This window comes from Callospermophilus lateralis, chromosome 12, assembly GCF_048772815.1.
Source record: "Callospermophilus lateralis isolate mCalLat2 chromosome 12, mCalLat2.hap1, whole genome shotgun sequence".
Taxonomy (NCBI): Eukaryota; Metazoa; Chordata; class Mammalia; order Rodentia; family Sciuridae; genus Callospermophilus; species Callospermophilus lateralis.
Window position 1 is genome coordinate 83,527,456 of NC_135316.1, and position 17,939 is coordinate 83,545,394.

Here is a 17,939-nt window from a genome sequence, read left to right on the forward strand (position 1 = left end):
AGTTGAAGAATTTTGATTTGGCTGGAATGGTTGGGTATGGGCCATGGTACCAGAACAGGCCAGGCCAGATCACTGAACATATCAGCTGAATTGATAGTTGGGTCCCCAGGGGATGGTATGAGGGCAGAGTATAAGTTCTAGGAGGCTCATATACAAAGGACAGGAAGGGGAGGTTAACCAAAGACAGTGGAGAGGGCTGATATTGAAACAAGATCTAGACTCCAAATGGAAGCCATGGTCTAGAACTGGGGAGCTGATCAGAAGAAGATCTAGTCAGAACCCTGTCAAGATGGACCTGGTCACAGCTGCAAGTGTTGGTATCATTGCCTCACCTACGTTGGGCTCATAGTACATGCAAGTTAAGAAGGTTCTTTTGCACAGAGTTAGGCATACATATCACAACTATTGGAAATCCTCCCAAACTGAGCCTCAAAGTCCACAGAAAGGCTTTGACATCAACCCACATCCCTTGGGTTTGTGTAATTTCAAAAGTAGCCCTCCAAATCTGTTCTGCATTTTTCTGCCTGCCAGTTGTATCTCAAACATTTTCCTACTTGGCAGCACTACCTTGGCTCCCTCCACACAGACTGACTGTTGAGGAGGCTGGAATGTGTGCGAAGGAGTAGAAGGAGATGCAGACAGATGAAAGACTAGTGAGCCATTCCTGGCTTCTGTAAAAGTGCTCCTAACTTTCTGCCATGTTTATACAAGATTCCACTGAGCACTAATCTTGGATCATCTATCATAAGATTGGAACACATTTTAAATACTTAAAATTTTATTAAGAAATCAAATATCAGAGTTTTGATTGTATTTAGAGTATTTGCTTTGAGAGTGAATGCCATGGAAAAGGCAAGACATGGGTAGAGCTAGCCTTGAGGATGTGCAAAAAACAGGACAAAGAACCTACTCTGCAAAAGAAGAGTTGTCAAAGAGGGTGGGGATCAGGCCTGTGGGTGTGCATGCTCCTGCTTCATTTTAGAATGGAGTCTCTAGTTCTTAGCTCTGGATTCTTCCTTAGGGGCTGTCACTGATTATTCAAGGGCTGTGGGCTCTGTTCTTCTTAACTTGGAACACTCAGAACTCAGTCACCATGGTATTTTGGCCATCACAAACTCATATTTCCAGTTAGGCATTCTAGGATCACATGCAACTAAATAGGATTAAGATGATCCTTAATCTATTCTCCCAAAATTTTCTTCCCTATCTAATTTCTTCAGCACTTTTTCAGTGCCACAATTTACCTTCCAACTCTCTCTTATGTGATAGTGGAAATGGTCAAAATTTTATCAGCTTGGAGACAACACAGGCTGTATATTCACTTGCTATATAACCTGGATCATTGCTTCACCTCTGTGCATCTTACTTTTCTTTTCCATAAAATAGGGTACTTTCGAGAGTTGTTGTGGAGGTTAATTAAATACATGAAATGTAAATAGCATAAGGCCAGAAGGTACTCAACATTGTTACCTCCTTTCTGTACTTTTTTCCACCCCTTGTCCTTTTTTGTTCTCTTTGTTTCCTAATACTCATTTGTTTATTGTGTCTGAAATAGTAAAAATTGCTCTCAATAATCAAATTAGGGAAGGTGAAAAACAGAAATTAACACCATCCATTTCTTTCATTTTAAGGGAATTACAAAGAAAGAGAAAGCATCAGTCTTGGAAGATTCGCTCATATTTTGGGCACTCTCTTCCTCTCTCTGTTTCCTTAGGACCTCAGTTGGCAGTGCTGAGTAAAATTATTCTGTGATATGTGGAGAGGACAGACCTAGAGAGGTAATCAGCAACTTTTTGCTTCTAGTAGAATAGAACTCCCACCCCAGTAGTAATTTTTCTTCCACTGATACTAAATGATTTAACACACACACACACACACACACACACAATTCATTAAAAGAGTACAGATTGGGTTAGGATTTAGCTCAATTAGTAGAGTGCTTGCTTCACATGTACAACACCCAGGACTACACACACACAAAAATACAGGTTTCATTGCAATGGAAAGACATTAGCGTAAAGTAAGGTATCAATGCTAATAAGAAAATAATATTACCTATCTACTTTAAATATACTACTTGGGAAATATAAAATGGCAAAACATGGTGAGCAGTCACATGAATTTGTAGAAGCTAATTGAACCATAAAATAAGACTTGGGACCTTATATATGACATGAGGAGACAGAGTTCTCAATACATAATTCTTCCTTGATCCTCTTGTTAAAACATTTTGCTTTTTCTTTTTAATTTTGAAAAATTAGGCTTATTCTCATTGTCTTTCTTTTAATCAGGGAATAAAATTCCTTTTTTTCTCTAATTTAAATTCAGTTTGTGTCAATCTATGAAATATTATTTCATCTGTTTACATGTCAAAGTATACATATTTATGATCTTGATGTTTTCAGAATAAGTCCTAGGACTTTGACATATTCATTATTATGCAACCAAAGTGTTTCTCAGGAAGAATCATTCTATTTATTTTTTATGTTGCATTCAACTCAATTAAAAATTTGTTATTGGTTCATAATAATTACACAGAATAGGATGTTTTATTGTGGTATATTCATACATACACATCACATAATTTGATTACTTTTTAAAATGCAGCCAAGAAAGCAATGAATTGCAAGATTGTCATTGAGAATAGCCAATCTTTTTTTAAGTGTATTCACAACTATAAAGTGACTACATATTATTTCCTGCCTTTTACTCTCCTTTGCTTAGCTTCCTGAAACATGTCTAAAGTCCCCCAATTCCATGTCCTTCTCTTCCTTCACTGTCCACCCTTCTTCCATTCTCTCCTACCTAGTGAAAAGGCAATAACTGGCAAGTTTCTGGCTTGAATGAAAGGTTTATGACAAGGATGCCCTCAGTGTTGGTCTACCAAACCAGAAGTATATTCACAAAGTGGCTGACAATAGAAGCACCTTGATCAATGGCAGGCAGTGCTGACTCTGTGAACTTAGCTAATGGACTTTCCAGGCACCTAATATTGCAATATTGTACTAAACCTTTCTACTATTCATGTCCATGCTTTTGCCCTACCACTCACTAGATCCCTCTCACTCTTCTAAAAGGGATGCTGGGGAACAAAAAAAAAAAAACAACTTTGATCAAATCCTAAGAATGGAAAGTGCACAGTATGATCCAGTGAGATCCACCTTTTTTTTTCTAATATGATGCCAACCTGAAAATTAACACTTGCCCCCTCTTATGTAAATCAGAAAAGGTTCAAAATTGCCATGACAGTGTAAGTTCTAGTATCAGGATATCAAAAATTCCAGCCAGGAAAGGTATTAAAGCTAACCGCTACCAGAGAGCCACAGTAACAAGAATTGACGTCCTAATCAAAGTCGTGCTACACTTTTAATTGAGAATTTCTCATTATTATGCCATGTTTCAGGTTGAGTCAGCCAAATATAAAACAACCTGGCCATATACTTCTTTATTAAAGAAGTTTATTCTTCCACCCAGGCTCAGAATTTGATGACAGGTTTTCCATGGACTTTTTTCTCTTTACATCAAACAATTGTAAAGAGGAAAAATGGGGTGAGGGCATTCTAATTTATCCCACATGGATACTTGGATATGACCAAATTGAATTACTAGCAGTTTCCTTAAACATACACTCTGATTCTCAGCCTGCACACATTGTGGACATAGTCCATCCTGCAAAGCCCTCCCCAACCTTCATTACACACACACACACACACACACACACACACACACACACACACATTTTCTTCTGTGCCTGGCTTGGTAATCATCATCCCAGTCAGAAATAATATTGCTCACCTAGCATTGTGTTTGTCTTTTAAAATCACCTCTCACATGTGGCCTTGTATTATAAGCTTTTGTGTTACATCTCTGTCCATCTACAGTACAGTAGGTTGGCAACAGTCATATTTGTAGTATTTTGCACACTGTGTAGTGATTCTTAGCAGTGTTGTAAATGTGATAGGTACTCCTCATTATATTTTGCTTCTTGGTGATTAAAAATTGGGTAAATAGAAAAAGTAAAGGAGAATGTATGGACTTTTAATAAATAATCTTTGCATAGTTTGCTTTTTTGAGTCTTATCTGTAAGAGCCCTTCAGGTCCCATCCTTGAAGGGCAGAAATCTTGCATATTTATTCCTTAAACCCGGAGTAGAAAGCTTGTTTTTCATTGAAAAAAATCTTTATTTATTTCCTTGTAATGAAGGTTGGTAGTTTATACTCAGTTATGGGTGCTTACCTGAAATTGTTTCTTACTTAAGACATTTATCACTTCTACCTTTTTTTTTTTTTTTAACCTGCCTGCAACAGCATTATTTATATAAAGCCAAGAAACTTTCTCTTAACTTTTGTAGCCTGAAAGGTTTCCTATGCCCAAAGCTTGTTGGCTTCTGTTTTTTTCTCTTCTCTTTTAACTCTTCTAGTGCGTGCTGGGCTTGGGTGCTTCGTCAGCTCTGAGGCATGTCAAATACTTGTACTCTCTTTTAGCACTGCGTGGGGGATCCAAGCTGCTTGAACTGCCTGCCTCTCTGCGGGGCTTGGGGCTGACTGCGAACGGTTCCAGTTTTCTCGCGTCCTCTGATTGGATCCTGGAAGTCACGTGCGGGCCCGGGGATTGGAATTCTGAGTTGTGGCTTTTGGCACTCCTTTTTCTTTTTAAAAATCGCTTGGTCTGTTGAGCTCTCCTGGGCTTGGTGCCTTTAGACCGAGGCTGGGGACAGTTGCAAACAGCCACAGGCAGACTGAGGTGGCAATAGAAAATCTGCCGAGATGTTCAGTCAGGTGCCCAGGGCCCCAGCTTCAGGCTGCTACTATCTAAATTCCATGACACCTGAGGGCCAGGAGATGTTCTTGCGATTTGATCAAACTACAAGACGCTCTCCTTACAGGATGAGCCGGATTCTAGCACGCCATCAGCTAGTGACTAAAATTCAACAAGGTGAGTTGCCGGCAGTGAAAGGCTGTTGCTAATTCTGATTTCTGTTGGCTCTGTTTCACGCTAACCCAGTTTTTTGAGTTATTGTTTTCACTTTACAATGTATGGATTTCTATGCCACGCTGCACTTAACTTTTAAAAATAACTTTAAGCTGCAGTTTTAAGCAAACTGTGACAGCTCTTAGCTGCCACATAACTCAATATAAAGTGCATAAAAAACTTCACGGTGGGACAGTGAATCATAAATTCCAAAACGTACGTGTGTCTACAGAACAAACGAGAAAGGTTTACTCAGTGTTTGTTTTTGGAGCTTTCTGCGGGTTCCTCACACTGGCCACATTTAAAACGTGGACACTTGTTTATTTAATTAAGGGAGAAGACAGGGGACTAAATGTCCACCCTGCCCAGAGTTCTTATAACATCTTCAGTTAAGAGGGGAAAGTAAAAAATCTATTCTTAAAGCCACTGGGCTGACAACTAGAATCATATTCTCTTCCTGTTTGTATGTTTATGTCAGGAGTTGCCACTGATCTTTTGATATTGTTTTTCTGGTAAAGGATAAATGTGTTTGTTCACTTCAAAATAAATCCTGTGACCTGCACACAGAAACATTAGCTTCCTCAGGCACAGAGGAGAGAATACTGATTATAAGCTGCTAGATTTTTTTTTTTTATTTTTTAAAATTCTTGTGGGGAGAAAACAACCTTGAAGCTTGGGCATTTCTAAAACTTAATACCCCCCCCAATAAAACAAAACATACTCCTTATAGGATAGAAAGTTAAGCCTCTAACTGGTGCTGATTTAAAACACAAATGCACAATTAGTTAATAACTACCCCCTCCTGGACTAATAAAACTAATTATTCTTTTGGTAGTATATGATTTTATCAGGACTTTCTAGAGCCATTATAAAATTACTGTTTCCATTTCAATAAATGAACGTAAGTTTATATTGAATTTTAGAGGGGAAGTTGAAATTTGTAATTGCAAAAATCTTATTGTAATATTTCCAGGAGGAACAATATGTATTCTAGTGAGCAACATTTGATGAGATTGTTTCCTTGGAAATTGTGATTTGTTTGTAAAGGTTCAGGAACTGGTTATGTGTGAAGGATACTGGTCCTACATACCGGTCTGATTTCAGGAAGGATATTATGTCATTCCATAAACTCTGTGTGCAGGTCTTGATTGAATAGAAACAAAAGTATTTCCCTGTGGTTTGATTTAAAAATACATTAGGCTTAGAATAAAAAACAGCTCCATTTTAGCTTTGGAAGTGTCTTACAATGGTGCTTTTCCAGATGCTATCATCTTTATGGACAAAGGGTTTAATAAATGTTTGATGGTAAACTATCATCTATAATCTATAAATGTTCCTTAGCATGCATATGAAGAGCATATTATCTTAGAAATATCACATAGAATTCAGTGAAAGTTCTTTGAAGACCATCTTAGATGTATTCGTAATAATTGATTTCATTAAGAAATTATTTATGTTCTTTTTGGCTGAGGGTTGTTTTGCCATTAAAAATTTGAAGATCTGAACACTTTCATTATCACTGAAAATGCACTCTCACACAGACATGGGCACTCTATGTTTCATTTTTTCTAACTAGAAAATTTAAACATCCCCACCTTTTTATACTGAGCAATGGAATTTTTGAAGCCAATGAATACCTAAAAATTTAAAGGGCTGGACAAGATCATAGGGAAGCATGAAAGAATGCCAACAATTTGGTGACTCAGAAATCATCATTTGTTAATATCATATTGTGGTTTAGTAAGACAGAAAGCAAAAGCAAACAGACATTATTGAGTTTACTATATAATATATTGTAAATGTAAGACTGGTTTTCTGTCATAATAAAGAATATTTGAATATTCACAATTTACCAGGTGCTGCTATGAGAGCTTTCTATAAATTTTAATTTATTTTTTCCTTGAACATTCCTTATAATTAAATTCTATTATACCCATTTTAGAAGTGATAAATCCAGAGATATATGTAGTTCAATTAACTTGTCCAAGATCACATTATAAGAGCTGGTATTTGAATACAGGTCTAACGCCTATGATCTAATGTACATTCGACAGTTTTTATAATGAATGCTAAACAACCTATGATTGAATTTTGGATAATATAATATATCAAAGGCCATTTAGGCTTTTTACTCAGGAGACAGCAATGAATCATATTACAGAACCAAAATTGGTCATTTATTATAAAGTTTCCAGGTTGGTTTTATTTCTTTAGTGGGAACAAAGAGCTATGTAATTTCTTGATTAGTTAGTACCCACTGGTACAAGGTGTCAAGTTGTTTTACCAATGATCTAATCTTTCACTTAAGGTTTATCAAGTGCATATTAAATTAATAATAACATTATTTTTGTAGTACCTGTATTAATATCTGGAAATGATAGCCACATCAGTAAAAATTTAAGCATTTTTACTGATTGTGGCTATCATTTTACTCTGCTTTACATCTTTCAAAGAAAATTTAGCACTATTCTAATATAATTTTGGCCATCACTACTTATAATTTCTCATGACTGGTGGGAACAGTGCAAACAGGAGTAAGTTGCTCCCCAGTGACCTCATTGTAGTGATATAATCACTGAATGGCATGGACATGATTCAACAGCAGATACACTCATGGGGAGGAAAAACAAGGAGGATAAATAAAGGACTCTTTGATGATGCATAGGATCAGAATTAGTTACCCAAACCCAGGATGAATCTAAACGTGCTCATCTTCAGGTACATTCCAAAATATATGCACATCATATCTGTAAGCTTTTTGTCTTGTTGTTCTGTTGTTTATTAAGTAAAGAGATCTTTAAAATAAAGTGATATATTGCAGAGTGAAAGTGTGTCAGAAGTCATACTGTCCTTAATTCCAACCCCCACATTCTTTGATTGAGTCAATAAGGAAATTATTGCAGGGAGAGAGAGAGAGAGAGAGAGAGAGAGAGAGAGAGAGAGAGAGAGAGAGAGAGAGAGAGAGAGAAAGAAGGGAAATAATAATGGTCCTTATTTCCCTCATGGACAGACACTTGGGAATATAGAAGAGAGACGATGCTAAGTGGGTGGAGGAGGAACATGTTAGTCCATGATAAGAAAGAATTAGATTTTTTTCTATTAAATTTTCCATCTTTGTTTAAAGTTTTTTTAATTGTTTTTAGTTGTAGATGAACATGATACCTTTATTTTTTTATTTTTATGTGGTGCTGAGGATCGAACCCAGTGCCTCATACATGCAAGACGAGCACTCTACCACTGAGCTACAATTTGAGCCCCAAATTTGCCATCTTAACCATTTTCAAGTGTACAGTTCAATGATACTGAATATACTCATAATTCATAATTTTTTGCAAGCATCACCACCATCCAACTCCATAACTCTTTTCATCTTACAAAACTGAAACTCTAAATCCTTTAAAAAGTAGCTCCTTATACCTCCCTCTTCCCAGCCCCTGGTAACCACCATTGTACTTTGTATCTCTATGAATTTGTCAACTCTAGGTAACTCATATAAATGGAATCATACAGCATTTCTTTTCATGACCAGTTTATTTCATTTAGCATAATGTCCTTGAGGTTCATCTTTGTTGTAGCATTTTGACAGGATTAATTTCCCTTTTAAGGCAAATAATACTTCATTGTATATCTATACCATATTTCTGAGTCTTTATGATAGTTAGTAGATGTCCTAATTAATGGGTGTGAGTGGAAGAACTGGATTTTTAAGGGTTGTGATCTACTGGTACAGGAACACCATGTTTAATGTCTAACATTCACACACATAATTTGAGAAATCTAAATCCAAGTAGAGACATAAATGTGATTGCTTTCTTTATGAAGAAATTAAGTATCAGTTAAACTTTTACTTTTATTTTTTATGCTTAGAAAACAGCATGATGTGTGTCAGAATGCACTAAATTCCACTTTATTAGAAAGTAGAAGCTGGAAGAAGGAGACAGGGATCCAGAACATGTAGACATTTTCTCATTCTTTACGATGGCAAGTTCCACAACTTCACTGGACCTCATTTCTTGATGAAATAGATGGACTGTGATTGCACTGGTTCTTGTGCTGTGGAATTTTCTCTGTTGTTAAGTCAGTACTCCTTGAATAAGCATAGAAACAAGGTAAACTTAACCTAACTTAAAAAAAAACTACAAAGGAAACAGAACAGTTTTATTACATGAAATCAATTAGTGGCTTCCAATTTTCTACAGTTTGTCAAAGAAATGGTAAAGTGAAAGTCAGGTTTTTGTTCTACTCCTGCTACTAATTTATTATGTGACAGAATATCACAACTTCTCTGAAACTTTTTTCTTAAAGTCTTGGATTAAACCATCTCTAAAGTACTCATCATCTCTGAAATTCTAGAATTCTTTGATTGCAGCTATAACCTTATGAAAAAAGACAGTTTTTATGTATATTTTCCTTATTATGTTATTCATCAGTTACCTGAACCTGCTTCTTTGATGCCTGTGTAATACTCTCATTGTTCACATGATAGGAATGTTAGAAAGTCCAGTCTTGTGGATTACATAAATGTCAGTATTACTGTAATTATAAAGAAACTTGTGGAAACCATTCTGTCTCAGGGCACTCTCATTTTCATTAGCTTTTTTTTTTTTTAATCTGAGACGATCTTTAAATAGATACAGCAACTGCACTAGAGTAGAATATGCTTCTTTTTCTATGTCCTCAGCTAAGGCAAGTAGGCACTACTGACATATTCTCTCCCATTACTCTGTCAAATGGCATTTTGAGAATTTGCCCAACCTAAGTGGTGAATGTTGCCCATCCCTGGTGAGACCCCCAACAACTGGGTAGCGTCAGCCTAAATTAAGCTATCATTTGTTCTTTTGGAATTGCCCTTTCTCTATGTTTAGTACTTTCTTACCCAACTAACTTTCACAACAAGAGGGTGAATACACTGGCAGAAAAACAAATGGAATGCTGAAAACAGGCTGAGACTGTACCAGTCAAGTATTGCTCAAGTTCTTTTTGTTTTTAAGTGGTGACTGTCATAAGTTCACATTTTATGAATCAAGAGTCTCATTCTATTCAGTGTTGGTGACTGAAGGGCCTGTTCAGAAAGGATACTGTTTAACCAAAGATACAGGAAAATCTGTTAAATGAATTAAGTCAATGAACTTTGAATAACAGTTGAAAGTTATTCACAATGAAACTGTGAGCAGCCAAGAAACAAGTCCTAGAAGAAAATTAGCAGAAGAGCAATATGCTTATAAGTACACAAAACTTGAGATTTTCACATTAACCAAACTGATGGTTCAATAGTTCTATGTCACTGCTTTTATTAGCTCTGATTTTATAAATATACATCCTAGATATAGGCAGTTGCCAAATTTGGAATCTGCAACATTGGTTTAAGTGAATGGAGATTCATTTTTCTCCTTTTCCCTCCCACAGTGAATGCTTTCATTCCTAGTAAATTCTGGACAGTGGTCAACTCTTATATTATATAATCCCTCATTTCCTTGGCAACTTAAACATGAACAGAGATGGAAGCACAAATTAAAAATAAAATAAACAAACCACTAGTGGTCTTAGCAATATCAATTGATGACCCCAAATAAATTTTAAAAGAGAGCAAACAACAAGTGGGCTTTGATAAACCTCTTATAATGAAAAATAAACAGGTGGGGGTTTAATGGAGACAAACCATTAAAGAGGATATATCCTGTCTCTGAGTTTCATTAGTTATGAGAACACAGTGGTGAGACTATCAAAGAATATACAAGCAGAACTTAGGTAAACCTGAACACAAATTATAGTCCATATATTTGAATAAAATAAAGATTATGAAAAAAGTATTTGCTGTCTCCTTAGGGTTAATTGAAATATGATATGAGGGTGGGTAAAGATATATATTGATTTGCAATAGAGAATTTGAGGCAGTTTATAGAAGAACATACAACTCATCAAGATTATAAAAACATAAATCTAGTGAATAGAAAAATGTTGGTCAATGTATAAGACTAGGAGAAGATAAGACAGAGAAATATAAAATGTACAATGCTGGATAGTTATTCAAAAAAGGCTGCAAATTTAACTTGAGTTTCACTCATGAGGAAAACATGGTCAAGGGAAAGATTTACCAGATCCATAAAGTAAAATCCTGCCAGCATACCTTTTCCAACAAATTCATATTTGGAAGAAACATCTCCCAAGAACTTGATACATAAGAGTAATTTCACATACAAATCTCCCAAAGAGAATATTACAAGATGTAGTGGATGGTACTGCTAGTCATTGCTACAGTGAATTCAACAGCAAATACCATTTGATTATGTCTTATAACATCTCATGGTGGAAGTAAGGACGTCAAAACAAATTATAATTCAGTAAAAATATCTGGTGGTGTGATGAGTAAAATTAAGGAGTTTCAGATATGCAATCCTCTGATTCTCTGTCTTAAACCCAGAAATAGCATGGAGCCCATCTAGAAGGAGTTTTTTAGTCTGCCTCACAGAACACTAGTCCCACTAGATAGACATTAAGGAGGGAAAATGTTTCTGTGGTTAAGTAATTTTGGGAAATGCTGCATCCTCTTTCCTTTCTTGGAAATTCACACTTAGGAAAGACTAAGAGAAATCCTGCAAAAAGTAGTTTGATTTTATTTAAATTGGTATATTTCATCATGAGACCACTTTTCACTAGATACCAGGAAATGAATCTTGCAAAACCAGTGTTCCCTGGGGAACACATTTGGAAATGCTGATTTAGGAGAGTGCATGGCCTTTGGTTTGTTCAGATAATGCACTTTGAATATATTTCTGGCAAGGATTATTAGGCAGTAGAGTTTGAAGTTGTAATTTGGGGAGTGACATTGCAAGTATTCTCAGTTTTTAAAGATGGCAACTGGTTAAAAGCAAGATCGTCATCTTTTCATGAAAACTTAACAACCAAATAAAGATTCTAATCAGCCCCTATACATATGTTGGAGAGAACATTGAAGGAGTCAGTGTATAGACACACTTAACAATTATAAAACTATGAAATCAAATATGCAAAAAACTCTACAACATTCAGTTGCCCCTGAAAAAAAGAAATATCTGGGCCAGAAGAAATAAATGATTGCTTTCTAGATCTGAATTTACCTATCTTATTATATAGCTAAAGTTCTGGGCAAGTTCTGAAGGGGTCTGACATTCCTGTAGCTAATTCAGAATAGTCCCTGGCTGCTGGGAAGTGGAGTCACTTTCCACAGGAAAGAAGCAGGAAACCCTTCAGGAGTCCCAACCCCCTCCCTGGTCGGAGGTGACGTGAACTCACTGAAACTCAGGAATTGATGTGGCTTAGATTTAGTTTCTGACTTCATGGTCTAAAATGTGTTTGATTCTGTAAAATCCCTCTCAGTACAATGAAATAAAGTGAACTGGTCCAATATAGATAATTTTAATTGGTAAAATCTGTTTGGTTGAGTTGCATAAGCAATTAATTAATTCCTGGGAGGCCTGCAAAGATATTAAGGTATTTTTTCCTCCTGCTGGCAAAGAAGCAGAGCATTTGCATTATGAACGATGCTTTTGATAGTAATTCACAAAATGTTGAAAAGCTACAACAGAATGCACACAGAACTGGCCAATCCATCTAGCCCCAGTCCTCATGTTGTAAAGTTACATAAGACCATAGCTACCACTGGGGAATGGTACCATCTAGGGCAGGACAGGTTTCTATGAAATTTTATACATTAATGTTTGAAAAGATGTGAATTCTCTTATTTTGGAGCAACTTAGGATCTAATGGCACTTAAATGAAGAACTTGGAAGGGCTAGGTTGTGGCTCAATGGTAGAGTGCTCACCTTGCAAGTGTGAGGCACTATATTCAATCCTCAGCATCACATATAAATAAATAAAATAAAGGACTTGGAAAATAACTCTAAAATGACAGAATATGCTAGTGCTGTTAGATAAAGGAAATTAGTTGATATAAGTCCAAAAAAACTGGCCAGACTGGCAAATGATTTCTCTCCTAAGGTATAGGAATCCTGACAAGTTTTGAAGGTCTGACAAAGGCAGAGCTGACTAAAATAGAAATAGTTTGTGTTGCTTTGCCTCTCTTAGCAGTCTGATAAAACACAACAGTAAAAAATTATAGGGAGACTGAAACAGAACTTGGCAGTCACCAAGTACCTAATTTACATGTCAGTATTTTGAGCTGAAGTAGGCATTCTCTTCCTACTTTCCAACTCCCCCCTTCCTGGTTAATTCTGAAAATCATACATATGGATAGCAAGAACCTTTGGTTAGTATTCAGTGTCTATAAGTGAATGGTAGCATTTCACATACATTTATATTCACCAAATGATACAATGGGGAAAAGTATGTATAGTTATAAAATCATAATTTCCCCTGATGGATTTACTACCCTGAAATTATACTATTTAAAATTATTATAAGAATTAAAGCAGATTCACAATCCAGCATTAATGATATGCCAACCATCTCCACCCAGAAATTTAAAGAATTTCCCCCAGACACTTTGAGGGACACAACACATTTCCTACTAAATGCATTTCTCAAAATAGAGAGTGAAATCCATCCTGAGGCCCTAAATGATTGGACTTATGTAAAACCATGTGTTGTGTATAACAGGTTCACAGTCATCAAACTCCCTACCATTCTTCTCTTGTGGGTAGGAAGGTCTGTGAATCTCCTTCCCTGTGAATTCAGATCCTTGTCACTAGTATTCCAATTCACCTGTTCCCCTTCTAAATCTAAGGCAGACAAAGCTGCTTAGATTTTTTTTTTTTTTTTTTTTTTTTTATTGCTGGCTTCCTAGAAGAAGGAGAGGGTGGGGAAACTTGGCAAGAAAGAAAGGAAATCATTCTCGCAGGATGTCTTCAAGAAACCTGAGAAGGAATTCCATTCAATGAGTTCCTCTTCTGTTAGTCCTAACACCAAGTGTGAACGAACTCCACATTTAAATTTTTGTGTTTTATCACTGGCCAGGGCATCCAGTTTATGGGCTTGCTCATGAAATGGTAGCATAGGACATAGAGACATGTGGTTTTTTTTTTTTTTTTTTAATGCCTTCTTCTGTGACAGTCTTCTAGGAGTTGTTATGTTGGTAGTATGTTGAAACCTGTGCTGTTCTTAGGGGCAAATAATTGAAACATATTGGTTAAATTTCAAGATACACTTTCTTACATTTTCAAATAACCTCAGGGATGAAGATTACCTTTTCAAATAACCTCAGGGGTAAAGAATGCCCCAGGGACTGCTGCAGTCCGGCTGCAGCAGAATAAGGGGGGTGGGGGGGGTGGGGGGGTGGTGACGAATAACTTGTGTACGTTGATGCAGCAGGAATAGGAGCCCTTTATTGTAGGATCTGAGCGATATTTATATATTTTACACAGCTTATCTAATTAGCATAAAATAGATATAGCAGTCAACCAATAAGGAATCTCCACACTTAATGGCTCGCTTTTGTTACTTCACAAACCACTCCCTCTGGCATTTTGCCAGGCGCCATCCAGACTTGTTTACAGACTCTAACATTTCTCTGGCAAAATACCAGGTGCCATCCTGACTTGTTTACAGACCTTAACAAGGGACACCATCCATTGAACTCAACTCCAAACTTTCTGCACCTACAGTTTGGAACCATTGGAGGGTTTTGGAATCACGCAGCTTGTATTTGAACTCTAGTCCCACATCTTCCCAGCTGAGTGACACTGGTCACATTATTTAACATTTCTAAGCCTTGGTTCCCATGTGGGCAAAATGAAGCTAATAATAGCAACTACCCCAGAGTTATTAAAAGGATTAGATGAGGGAATATAATTAACGAATATAATTAGATGAGGGAATATAATTAGCAGAATGCCTCATACAGACCGAGTACTCAAGAAAAAACATATTACATATCCATGTAAATAAGATACTTCAAGATATCATCAGATGAAAATTAAATTGTGTACTCTATCCCATGTTTACTAAGGCAGACATAAATAATGCCACATTTTTTGTGCATCTCCTCAAAAGGTGTCCACCAAAATATTTGAAATAATTTTTTTAAATCTTAAATTGTAATGAAAACTATTATTACCTTTTTCAATTGTGGATTTCTATAGATAGCAGTTTCTGTCTCAGTTGTCCTGAACTGCCTTGAAATTTTGGGTTTAGGCCAGGTTTTAACTTCTCTAGAAAAATAGCAAAGTACGTTAGTCCTCTCCTTCTGAACAGTCTAAGAGACAATTTTCGGTATTCCTGACTTTGAAATCACTTAGTGGTAAATTCTAAAGCTGAGTGGGGAGCTGAAGAAACAGGGCTGTGTCAGAGTGAGGAGTTGGAAGGCCAGCAGTAGTGGGACAGAGGTAAGATCAGGCCTTAGATGAACATCATTACCCAGCAGTGGATGAGACTCTATCGATAGAACACTTGGTTTAAATTGCACAGTTCTTTAAAATCCACAAACAGTGATCTTTTAAAAGCCATCTGAAAACCATTTATGCCCTCCCAGTGACGACAACACATACAGTAGGAAGGCCACTAAACAGGCATGTGGAATGGCCTTGGATAATTCACATCAGTCTTTGGGATTTCAATTTCCTCTTTCGTAATGCAAGTGGTAAGCAGATCAATCTGTAACTGATGTTCCAGAAAGACAGTTGCACATTCTATTAGTCATGGAAAATAACTTTAAGATCGCAGACCATGCTAATGTTTTAATGGTCTGTATTAATTTGTTAGGTTCCCATAACAAAGTATCGAAGACTGAGTAGCCTAGACAACAGAAATTTGTTTTCTCTGAAGTCTGAGAACAAGGTGTTGGCAGAGTTGGTTCCTTCTAAGACCTCTCTCCTTGACTTATAGAAAACAGTCTTCTCCCCGTGTCTTCACACGGTTTTTCTTCTCTCTCTCTTTGTGTGTGTGTGTGTGTGTGTGTGTGTGTCCTAATCTTGCCTTATTATAAGGATACCAATAAAATTGCATTAGGGTCCAACCATATGACCTCTTTTTATATTAATTACCTCTTTAAAGGACCCATCTCCAAATATAGTCATATTCTAAGGTATTAGGACTTATGAATTCAACATGAGTTTTAAGAAGACACAATTCGGCGTGTAATGCTAATCAAATCAAATGTTTATTTTCCAGTTTTATTTGTTACATTGAAAAAGAGAAGGGAAGCTAATTTTTAGAGTACTTGTGCTTACCAGGCACTGTGCTAGTTTTTTCTATCTTTTTGTCTTATTTAATACTAATAACAACCCTTGAAGGTAGATATTAGTACAGGTTGAGCATCTTTGATCCAAAAATCTGAAATCTGAAATGCTCCAAAATCTGAATCTTCCTGATGACCAATGTGGAAAATTTCACATCTGACTTCATGTGAAAGGTTGTAGCCAACACACAGGCACACTAAAAATGTTGTATAAATTGCCTTTTGGCTATATGTAGATGGTACATATGAAACATATATAAATGTTGTGTTAGACTAGGGCCTCATCTTCAGTATGTCTAATTATGTATATGAAAATATTCTGAAATCTGAAAAAAATATTAGAAATCCAAAACACTTTTGGTCCCAAGCATTTCAGATAAAGGATATCCCCATTTTTAGTAGAGAATACTAAGAAAAGACAATCACAAGCTGAAACAAAATGAATGAAACAATAAGAATTTATTTCAGGGGCTGGGGTTGTGGCTCAGCGGTAGAACCATCGCCTAGCACTTATGAGACGCTGGATTCCATCCTCAGTACCACATTAAAAATAAATAAATTAAATAAGGTATAAAAAGAAAAAGAAGGGGCTGGGGTTGTAGCTCAGTGGTAGAGTGCTTGCCTAACACGTGCAAGGCACTGGGTTCAATCTCAGCACCACATACAAATAAATAAATAAAATAAAGGTATTGTGTCCAAGTACAACTAAAAAAAATTTTTTTAAAGATTATATTTGAAAAAGATATCTGAATTCCCCTCCCAAATTATTGTGATTTTCTAAATTTATGTTAACTTTGAGATTTTTAATTTTGTAGGTACTTTCCAGTTTTCCATGTTGTTGTAAAGTAGTATATATATATATAAAAACTTCCTGTAAAATGTACATAAAATTTCTAATGCCCTGCTGATAATTTTAAAACTAAGTGCTCTCTTTCTCATACTAAAGAAGGTATTTTAAAAACTGAATTGCTCATTTCTTCTAAGAATTTAATTTCTTTTTATTGAAGAATATTCTGTGTATTTGTTGACTCCTTCAGTTAGGGAAGACTTAATATGAATATGATAATTATTTGTTGAAATTTGTTGTTAGATTTGAATGGATTACCATTTGATAAATAAACCTTATGAATGCTTTTGCTTCACTAATTTTATAGACTATATATTCTCTTAGATCCCCTTCTATGTAGGAGGTCCTCCATAAGGCTTAGAAACACCAGCATAGTACAATCTTATACATCATAACTTTAATCTTGAGCCCTGTAAAAAGCTTGTTTTATAGGAAATATTTGATGTCTGCATAGCATCTTGTAAACCCGGAAAAGCTATTATAATATTAATTCCTTCACTGGTATAGTGCATGACATTTTGTGGAGCAATTCCACATGCTTTATCTTTTTGAATACATGTGTGAAATGGTACTACAAATCTTGGATTAGAAAGCTTTGTTCCCTAAAATCTGTCTTTCTGAGACCTGACAAATGCCTATGCATGTGTTCCTGTTTTGAAATGTTTCTCATCTCATCTTCCTGAATCATTTCTTTGGAAGTGGAATTTTGTGGTATGGAAAAGCACACTTACCTGAGTGGGACTCTTGAATCACTATAAAGTCACTGGATATAAAAAGGAAACTTGGCAGCAAGCAGAGGCAATTGTAAAACATTAACCAGTAGAATAGAGTTTGTTTCAGAGTCCAATTTCTCCTCCTCCCTCAGCCTTCTAGAGTAAAGGGACTTCCTCACTTCTAGCTTTACACAATTGGATTTTGGGCAAAGCCATTCTATTTCTGTTTGTTTCACTT

The 17,939-nt window shown here is 36.1% G+C and overlaps 1 protein-coding gene across 11 annotated transcripts in view; it reads left to right on the forward strand.

Moving 5' to 3' along the window:
• Stard13 (StAR related lipid transfer domain containing 13) overlaps positions 1-17,939 on the forward strand; it is a 481,490-nt gene that overhangs the window by 309,872 nt on the left and 153,679 nt on the right. For 2 of the 11 annotated variants that reach the window (XM_076872072.1, XM_076872074.1), the window contains exon 1: positions 4,684-4,935. The exons of the other annotated variants lie outside the window; for them this stretch is intronic. In XM_076872072.1, the coding sequence (XP_076728187.1) occupies positions 4,767-4,935 (169 nt within the window). In that variant the 5' untranslated portion in view covers positions 4,684-4,766. Of the gene's footprint in view, positions 1-4,683; positions 4,936-17,939 lie in introns of those variants that run through there. 11 annotated transcript variants of the gene reach the window in all.